Source organism: Takifugu flavidus, chromosome 2 (assembly GCF_003711565.1).
Source record: "Takifugu flavidus isolate HTHZ2018 chromosome 2, ASM371156v2, whole genome shotgun sequence".
Lineage (NCBI taxonomy): Eukaryota > Metazoa > Chordata > Actinopteri > Tetraodontiformes > Tetraodontidae > Takifugu > Takifugu flavidus.
In genome coordinates, this window is record NC_079521.1 from 12159738 (window position 1) to 12169655 (window position 9918).

Consider the following 9918-nt stretch of genomic DNA (forward strand, 5'->3'; position numbering starts at 1 on the left):
AACGTCACTCTCCCCATTTTGTGTGGCGGCTGCGTTTTGATCATTCAAATAATTTAATCTTAACAATCCCCCATTGCTGGAATGATTATGTTTTTTGTGCCGTCATTGATCCGTGCGTCCTAATTCTTGATTGGTTGTTGGTGGCCTTCTCTTTTGTTCTTGTTCTGCTTTATGCTTGTTGCCTTCATCACATCAGTTCCTCTGACCTCCATTGCCCAGCTCGCTTCATCCCACTCATACAACTCCCCCTTCCTCTGCGAAAGATCCCTAACTGACCCTCTCCTCCTTTCCTCTCCTCTCCTCTCCTCTCTTCTCCTCCCCCCTCCAGGTGCTTGCCTCCCTTCCCCCCTGTCCCTCCCCCGCCCCCCGCAGTAACCCTGTTCCTCTCCCTCAGAGCTACGAGCCAGACGAGTTGACAGAGGAGATGGCCCACCTGGAGGGCTTGATGAAGGACCTGAACGCCATCACCACAGCCCCATGAACACACACCCAAACAGACACCCACACGCGCAGATCGTCATTTATGCTGTCATACACACACAAAGACACGCACACACACGGTCAAAAAACAACACAATGAGCATAAATGTTGGGATCCAGAGGCCGGTGGACACAAAAAGAGGCATCTTGTGCCACATCAAACCCCCCCTCCCGCAAACAAAAAAAAACCTCCAGACTGAAACTTGTGAACTTTTTTCGGCTTACCTTGCTCAATCTCAGGAAGGAGATTGCCATGAGAGGGAAGAAAAAGCTTCATCTTTTTATGAAGAACCGTTCTTAGAGACAATGAACTTTGAAACATTGGTCAACTGGAAGATTGTGAATTTTTTTCCTTGGCAAAAAGTTATACTGTCGTTTGTTTTGATATTTTCTCACATTATGTGCGAGCGCTCACGCGAGTTGAGGTTGGTTCATTGTCAAAAGTCCAAAAATCTGCTGGTTTTCATGCAGCACAGGTCTACACGCAGTGTTTGTTTCGTGGGGTTTTTGTGCATTTTGTAAATCTGTCGGGCTGTTTCAGCGATGTGAACATTGGATCTCAGCCCCTTCCTTCTTTAAAAGCCTCCAGCAATTGTTTTTACCCCTCTGTTGTTCATATATTGTCATGATTTTTTATTATTTTCTATCATATTGTATTATTTTTTACACACATATACTTCTAAACCTGTACATATGTTGTCTTTTTTTTAAAACTGCCTCATTCTTTTGATGTTTTCTTGCATTTCATTAATATTATTTGGGAATAGAAATAAGTGGAGGGATGAGCTTCATGAAATTAAACCCTGCGCTCTTCTCCAACTTGGTTTTACTGGTTTCGTGCAGTTTTTTTTCTGTTGAAACCTCAGATTTTCAGCCATGTTTTTTTGTGTGGGAGCTCCGTTTAAAAGCCTTAGCAACAGGTTTGCATGTGGGGCGGCTGAGGTGGCTCGGCTCTCCCTGGGCGAGGATCCGTGGTGCTGATCCAGACTTCTGATCGAGTTCTGTTGGATGAATTAAAAAAAAAAAAAAAAGTTTTCAGACATCTGTGCTGCTGAATCACACGTTCATCTTCCCATGGCGGAGTGTCTGCTGTGTTCTCCTGCTGTTCTTCATTGGGACGCCGCGGATCATTTACAAATCTGTCAGGATGCAAAGATGTCGGCCTTTGATTGAGACTCCCAGATTTTTTTTGTACAAAGAAAAACAAACGGTTGTTTTACACACTAAAAAGAAAAAGCAAAGGAAAAATCGTTATTTTCAGAACCCTTTTACCCAAAGAAATTGTCACAATCATGGTCATTTCCTCTACTTTAGTGAATACCACGTTTTTCATAAACCATTTTCATGAATGTCAGCATAACTGTGTGAGATTTAAGCTACGATACAAACAAGGAACACTTTTTTTTGTGGGGAAAAGACGCAACAAGGGGAGAAAAAAAAAGGACCGAATATCCGTTGGGAAAATAATCTATTGAGTTGTAAACAGTTGAATCTGTATTGCACTTTTTCACAACTTTTGAAAAGTACATTTCTTACATATCTTGTGTTTTAAATATGGAAAGCTGTTTGTGCAACGTAGTGTCCTAGGTAACAGCAGGCAGCTGCTCTCGTTTTCTTTTTAAGATATTAATTTCCGCTTTAGAGATGAAATGAATGTGAGCGTCCAAAATGTTGACTTGCAGACCATGATGAGGAATTCTGTTGTCGCTTGTTCGTTGTACAGAGCTTTTCTTTGCTTTCTGTAGGGAAAAAAAAACAACAAAATCTGTGGCTTTTTAAAAAATGTTGGAAAAAACTGTTTGGGGAAAAAAAGATGTTTTTTTTATTGGTGCTCCTATACATTGTGTATACGAACTATTATGAATACTAACAAAGGACATGTTTCTGCTCGTCTTCTTTTTGCCACACTCACAAAAAAAGTTATTGATCAGTTAATTACATCATCACACAAGTTTTGAAGAAAACAACCTGTGAATACTGATGAAAAATATTTTTATTATTTAAATTATGAACCTTTATTTAAAGTACTACTATAGAATGTATCTTCAAGATGTGCAGCAATTGTGATGTGATCATCAGTCTAATTTTACTCGGGATGCTTCATTTGCCCAAAACTAACCTGTGACTGGCTTCCTGTGAGTTATGATGAAATAAGCAGACAGTAATTGTCAGGATAGATCATTAATGTAAAATCATTCCTCACATATTGTGACCATAGTGTCCACAGTATAGCGTATATATAAAGTAGTAGTAATTACACGGTTAATGATGTTCACAGCCCCTTGACATTTTTTTATTTTATTTTTTGGAAGATCAAAGGTAGGTTCCTCCGGAGTCTGCCACTTCACCGAATCAAGCATCTGTTCCTTCGTTATATGATCAACATTTCCTTAAAATTTGATGAAAATCCGTTAATAGCTTTGCGAGTTATGCTGCTAACAGGCAAAGGGAGTTTATAAAGCCTAAGCAAACCCGCAAGTTTCATACGCTGGACCTGAATAACTGAATATTAGTAGCACAACAGTCCAACAACATTAAACTAGTCAGACAGATGTGCCAGGATCGGCTGCCACCGACACCTCCCGGTAGCTCGCCGTGATCGTATAGTGGTTAGTACTCTGCGTTGTGGCCGCAGCAACCCCGGTTCGAATCCGGGTCACGGCAGGGATAAATCCCTCGCACGGCAAAGGGAGTTAATTTTGAATCTTGAATGTCTGGAAAGTCAACTCGTGGCCTGAAGACGTCTTATTCCAGCAAACTAATAAAACATTTTTCATTGAGCATTATAATCTTGCAAAAAAAAAAATGGCTTTCAAAAATCGGCGCTGTCGTCTGCTATACTGCCTGGTGACCGCCAGGCGTCGCTGCAGGAGAGATCCTCGCCTTTTCGCTGTGTCTCACTTCCGCCTACGTCAGAGATCTCTCACAACAGAGAATATGGCGGCCAGCTCAGATCGGAATCCTCCTCCTTTCCCTGCAACAGAGGAATCAGGAGCTGGGCGAACTAACATGGCAGATGGAGACATCGATGAAGGAGAGGACATCTTCGTCAATAACGTATGTTCGCAATTAATTTCAATGTTTTTGGAGCGGTTTGCGATCATTTGTCTGCACCGAGATACCGGTAACTGTGCCGCTTTATCTGATCAGACGGGCTGTCATTGCATCCAAAATAACTGGCACGGGCAAGAAATATCTTTTAAAAGCAAAGAAAGTGAGGCTTAAGCTTATCTTACACGTGTTAGTTGTGGAAAATACACACGTCCCTATGCTCTCTCTTTTGTAAATTGGTGATTTTATGCAAAGAGATGGATTTTCTCTGCCCGCGTCATTCCAAACAGCCGCTTTCTTTCTGCTCGTCAAAGCCGTCCGAACGGTCATGAGACCGAGGAAGCCTTTGACTGTGATGCTCTGTGTCCGTGTGGTATCTTCCATTTGTGTGTCCAGAGTCCCCCAGCGACTGTGAGTCGAGGGATTTCTCAGCCGGACCGCAGCAGGGAAGAGCCCGCAGATCTGTTCAGCGAGGAGGCCAGCAGCGCTCCTTCACGGTCCAACGGGCTGAACTCCGACGATGACGACCTGTTTGCTGGTCAGGACACGTGTTGCATGCATCGCTGGTGGGATGTGCTGGGGAAAATGAAGAAAATCAACCTTAAACAAGCTAAAAGAAGAAGAAGCAAGCCGCATTCAAGCTCGGCACACATAATCTCATAATGGCTCCACTGGTGTTTTCCTGTGGCGCTTATAGTGAAATGGGCAAAATAAAGTTTTGAGTGGGGTTTTTTTTGTGTATGACAATAAGCCAAAATAATGTCAGCCCAGCTGAAATTTGCCAGGAAAGATTAATTCATGTCAACAGGTTTTGCTTTGATCTACAGAGGCTCATGCGGAGTTGAGCTCACATAAACCTGGAAACTCCGACCAGAAGGAGGTCAACACCTCCTCATTCACTCAGAGCCCTGCTGCCATGCAGCCCACCTCCTTAGAGCAGGTATACACATTACCTACCAGCCTCTCAACTTAATAACAAGCACTAATAAACATGTTCCTCTTAGTTATGATGGGTACTACCAGTCAAAAGTTAACACAGCTTCATTGAATAGTTTGTCTTTATTTTCATGACCATTTGCTTTGTATCTTTTCACTGAAGGCATCAAAACTATGAATAAACACACATGGAATTAAATAGTCAGCAAAAAAAAAGTAAAATAGCTCAAAACTTGTTTTGATGACAGCCCTGCATACTCTTGGCATTGGTGTTCCCTGAGATGCTGGGCACATGTTGGCCCTTTTGATTTGACTCTGTGGTCCATATCATCCCCAACCATCTTGATTGGGTTTAGGTCAGGTGACTGTGAAAGTCTGACGCAGCACTCCATCACTCTCCTTGATCTAGCCCTTACTAAGTCGTTTCTCTTTTCTTAACTGGTTGGTTCTTGCCATTATACGGTTTCTAATGGTCGTCAAATAGGGCTGTCAGCTGATGGTCCCAGCCCCAGTAAGAAGGCAAGTCATCCATGCTTTGAGGAATCTAAAACAAAACAGTTAATACACAATGTTACACAATGTCTTTTATGTCATAATTCCATATATCTTGTTACAATTTTCATAGTTTTGATATCTTCAATATGTATCTACTACCGGTATATACAAAGTCGTAAAAAAACCCCAAAGAAAAACATTGTGTGATAAGGTGTTTATTGTAAGTAATGTAGAGAGGGGGGCTTTTGTTTGATTGCAGCTGGAGGAGGAAGAGGGAGATGATCAGTTTGATGTGGACGTTGCTGTCACCAACCCTGAGAAAGTTGGTCAGTCTCCTTTCTTATTTTTATTTAGATAATCATGCAGTGTTTTCTGGGTTAAGTAAGACTGAAAACTTCGCATTTCGCACAGTTGATTAGAGACAATTTCACAATTTCTCCCTTTTGAAGGTTTAAATCTTAGAAGGGCATTTGTTGCCTTTACTGTGACAGACTGCATTTAATCTGACCTCATGCTTCCTTCTGCTCTTCTAGGAGATGGCATGAATGCATATGTGGCCTACAAAGTATCAACCAGGGTGGGTAAAAGTGCTGATTGGCTGGATTCCTCATGACTGATAATGGGTCCTGTGTCTCATTGCTGTCCCTGTCTACTCCTTCAGACGTCCTTGGCCATGTTCAGGTGTAAAGCCTTTACTGTCAGGAGACGTTACAGCGATTTCCTGGGTCTTCATGAGAAGCTCGCCGCCAAGCAGTCTCTCCAGGGCTGCATTATCCCTTCACCACCTGAGAAAAGCGTTGTAGGTGCGTGCCCCCTTTCGACCTGCATGTTTCTCTGTTAGCGTTTGTTTTTTTTACTCTCAGTTCAATCAACAGGAATGACCAAAGTGAAGGTGGGAATGGATGACCCCGCGTCGGTGGAGTTTGTGGAGAGGAGAAGAGCTGGACTGGAGAGGCAAGTGCAGATGTTTTCATTGTTGCGCTCTGCCTCTTCTGTGCCTCATCTCTTTTATATCTGTGCAGGTATCTTCAGAGAATCGTGTCTCACCCATCATTATTACAAGATCCAGATGTGCGAGAGTTCTTAGAGAGAGAAGATGTGGGTGTATAAACACATGCAGTGATGTTTTTCTTTAACATTATCAGCATATTTATTACATTCCTTTCCTGTACCTGATAGAGTTGAGCCCAGGTCAGTAACCCTTTGTGCTGTGTGTGTTTTCAGCTCCCCAGAGCCGTCAACACTCAGACCCTGAGTGGAGCAGGCATCCTCAAAATGATCAATAAGGCCTCGGACGCAGTCAACAAGATGACCATCAAGATGAACGAGTCTGACACTGTAAGGATGTGACGTTGGGCAGACATCTGGTCTGTGTACGAAGATCATTTCATCACAGCAGAAATCCACATGCTGATTTAAGTCTCACTGCAGCAAATGTCCACATGTAGGCCTGAAATCTGGAACAGAAATAATAAAAAAGGCCAATTAAGACCTCAGAGTAAGGTTTGATTGCGTAGGATGGAACTTGTAACTTCTGTAACTATTTGGGTTATACGTGTTTTATTACCTTTGCCAAGGAGGTTATGTGACAAACCAGCCTTTGTTTTTTCTTGTTTGTTAACAAAGTAACTTGAAAAGTTAGAAATGGATTTCCATGTTGATCATGGGCCAAGGAAAGGATGATTAAATGTTAGTGTTCTGTAACCTTGTATTACTACTGGTTATAGTGGTTCGAGGACAAGTACCAGGAGGTGGAGAACGAAGAGCAGCAGCTGAGGAAGCTCCACGCTTTAGTGGACTCCCTGGTTAATCACAGGAAGGGTGAGTTTTTTAATCACATTATCAGAACTATGGAACCTCAGTTAAACTCATTAACTCAGGTCCCCCTCAAACCAGAACTATGTGGGAACACCGCGGTATTTGCAAAAAGCATGGCCATGTTGGGAAACTCTGAGGACAACACAGCTCTGTCCCGGGCTCTGTCCCAGTTGGCAGAGTTGGAGGACAAGATGGAGCAGCTGCATCAGGAGCAGGCAGCCAGCGACTTCTTCATCTTTGAGGAATTGCTGGCTGACTACATTCGCCTTTTGGGGGCTGTTCGGGTAAGTTAGCAGCTGCGGAGGAGACCCATACACAAGTAAAAACTCTTGCCCAACCAGTAAATAAATCATCTGTGGGTTGTTGTGCATGTTCTGTTTGGGAACACGTTCCCAGCAGGTGTCTGGTTGCTTACAGGGTTATCAGGTGTTTCTCTTGTCTTCAGGGATGTTTTGACCAGCGCATACGTGCATGGCAGCGATGGCAGGAGGCTCAGAGCATGTTGCAGAAGAAGAGAGAGGCCGAGGCCAAGCTGCTGTGGGCCAACAAACCAGACAAACTCCAGCAGGCCAAAGAGGAGATCAGTGAGGTAACAGGCAGATGCTGCAACACAGAACTTAGCCCAGAGACAGGGAATGGTTCTAGTTCGAGCTGAAGAAATGACAGGATTGCTTCCTGCTAATCTTGGTTCTGGCTTCTTTAAGATCTTGGTTAGATGCTAAAGTGAAACTCGTAGTTTGTCTTGTTTTGGAAATCTGCAGTAAAATGTCAGTCATTGGGTAAAATTCTTGTCCTTTCTGGTCCTCAGTGGGAGTCGAGGGTCACTCAGTACGAGAGAGATTTCGACAGGGTTGGAATGACTGTTAGGAAGGAGTTTCTCAGATTTGAGGTAAGAGAAAGATCCTGACATTTTAGACTCACCGGGGTTTCAGGCTTTAAAAAAGAACAAAACATATAAACCCTCAAAATAATGAACTAACCTTTCAGCATTTCAGTTAGCAGATTTTTGCCTTTATTCAAAACAAAACATTACACAATTAACATAAGACAAGGCTGGATCTGAAGTTTTAAGGGATATTTTTTTAAAGATTTTGGCGAGTTTAGTACAGAACATCTCGCCAGACTGACTGCAGCCTTGAAAATGTGTTGAAAACTACTGAGTCATCATGCAACCTTCAGGTTTGGGCAGATGAAGGAGGAGCTGTGGAACGTGCTTCTGATAAGAGTTCTTAATGAGCTGCATGTGTTCATTGGCTCAGAGGTTAATGTGGGGTCTCCCACTTGTCTGTGCAGCTCAGAATGAACTGAAGTCATGGCCGAAATCCTCACAGATGTCGTCAATATTCTTTTCTTTTTGTTTTTTAGAAGGAAAAGGCCAAGGACTTCAAGAGCCAGATAATCAGATATTTGGAGGCAATTCTACAGTCTCAGCAGCGGGTAATCTCAACTATTTTAGCCATTTTTTTCTGAATACACTTCTGTCATTTATCGTTATTGATGGGGACAGAACACAGTAACATAATATTTTAAATCTTTATTCTTCTCCTGATCATATTCCAGCTCATAAAGTTTTGGGAGGCATTCCTGCCCGAGGCAAAGGCGATAGCATAATTAGGAGGGAGACTTACACTATAAAGACCCAACTGCCTTTTTGAACACTTTACCTCTTGACCAGGAAGTGAGAGGACCAAGAAACACACAACAAGCTTCCATCCATGTTTTTTCTTCTATGTTGTGTTATCTTGTACAGCTCAGACATTATTCTGTTTGTTTTGGAAAATTAACCAGTTTTATTTCACAGCACTAACACAGGGTACTGCTCTAAATTAACCTTTTCCATAGTTTATATTATTAAATAGACATATACTATACTGTCGGTCATTCCAGTCTAACACCAGGTTTTTAAATGGATGCCAGTCAGTAAATGCCCGATGCACTAAAACTGATGGAGAAATGTTGTGTTTTTATTTAATGGAAATACCACTATTGATGAGAGGTCCTTAACAGCAAGTATTAGCAGGTTGTTACAGTTCAAGATTCATAGTCAACAGTCAAATTTGCAAAGATTTCATGTTGTTTTGGTCAGAAGGAGAGAAGATGGTTACAGTAGGTTACAGTACGTGCAGGTAAAATTCTGTTTTCAGTATTTTTATATGACTATTTGTCTTTTTGAAGGACTTAGATTTCTGAAACTGAAGCCCTAAAGAATTCGCTGGAAAGTGCTGCTGAGCTTGTTCGATACTTGAATCATAGTCTGATTATTAACCAGCTCATTTTTTGATAAATTGGTTTAACCATGATGAACAGACAGATGTGGACGTGCTCATATTTTCTTATTCAGCATCTCAGAGTGTTGTTTTACTGAATGCTCTTTATTTTTCTAACCACTTAGCAGTAGCATTAGCATAAACACATTTCCATCATGTTATTCAGGTTTAGACGGGCAAAATAAACATGACCTGACTTCCGTTTCCACCTTGTTTGCTTTGTATTTGATATTTTCCGTCCATTCGGCTGAACTGTGAAACAGCTGAGCTTAAAAATGTGAAGGTCCTTTCTGAGGTTACAATGGTTTTTATCTCTAAAGGGCTTTTTCCTGTCTGAAAATGACACCCGAACCTCATTGTAAACAGACCTCAGCTGATCCGCATATTAACAGTATGCAGTAATAAAAGACATATGACAGTCAGGGGCCCAAACATTCACTCTCACATCTGAATCGTTTCTCCATGATTGATGCTTCTGTCAGCAGTCGAGTAACTGATGAAGCAACTCAAGCTTCTTGTTTATTAAAGCAAGCGAATTTTGAATGTGTCAGCATAAAGACAGAAAGAATCCAAATGTGTCCAGCAGTTTTGTAATGATTCCATCAATGAGAGAATTGTCTGAAAATGTTCAAATGCTGATGATTCTCTTTTTTTCCTTCTGTCAAATGCTTCACTGGATAATAAACTAATACTTTCAACAGACTGGTTGTAGATGTCGGTGATCGGGTTCCTCCATTTTAATATTTTAATCAAGATTGATATAAGACTATGGTAAAATGTAAATGACTTTATTCTCAAGGACATCACATAATGTGGAATTTAGATGGCTGTAAATAAAAATGACTAAATGTAGGTAAGTTCTCAAGCCCGT

General features: G+C 41.7%; 2 protein-coding genes and 1 non-coding gene across 14 annotated transcripts in view; all 3 read left to right on the plus strand.

Annotated features, from left to right (window-relative positions):
- The window catches only part of neo1a (neogenin 1a), a 106219-nt gene extending 103862 nt beyond the window's left edge, over positions 1-2357 (plus strand). For 7 of the 11 annotated variants that reach the window (XM_057025302.1, XM_057025304.1, XM_057025295.1 and 4 more), the window contains one exon: positions 329-2357. In XM_057025302.1, coding sequence (XP_056881282.1) covers positions 329-481 — 153 coding nt within the window. In that variant the 3' untranslated portion in view covers positions 482-2357. Of the gene's footprint in view, positions 1-196 lie in introns of all 11 variants that reach the window. The other 4 variants (XM_057025303.1, XM_057025299.1, XM_057025307.1 and 1 more) reach the window with 2 other exon arrangements.
- A 715-nt stretch (positions 2358-3072) lies between these two features.
- On the plus strand, positions 3073-3144 carry trnah-gug (transfer RNA histidin (anticodon GUG)). Its single transcript has one exon. It is a non-coding gene; the product is annotated as a tRNA-His (tRNA).
- Positions 3145-3377: 233 nt separating this feature from the next.
- Positions 3378-9749, plus strand: LOC130521627 (sorting nexin-1-like). 2 transcript variants are annotated; one of them, XM_057025318.1, is made up of 15 exons: positions 3378-3537; positions 3928-4069; positions 4359-4471; positions 5222-5288; positions 5496-5539; positions 5624-5765; positions 5838-5916; positions 5985-6060; positions 6187-6300; positions 6690-6783; positions 6859-7064; positions 7226-7369; positions 7589-7669; positions 8146-8217; positions 8341-9749. In XM_057025318.1, exons 1-15 carry the CDS (start codon positions 3418-3420, stop codon positions 8389-8391), a joined length of 1545 nt encoding a protein of 514 aa, XP_056881298.1. In that variant the 5' UTR covers positions 3378-3417; the 3' UTR covers positions 8392-9749. The 2 variants fall into 2 exon arrangements, with proteins under 2 accessions (XP_056881298.1, XP_056881299.1); XM_057025319.1 differs by lacking the exon at positions 3378-3537 and having other exon boundaries at positions 3928-4253.
- Positions 9750-9918: the final 169 nt, after the last annotated feature.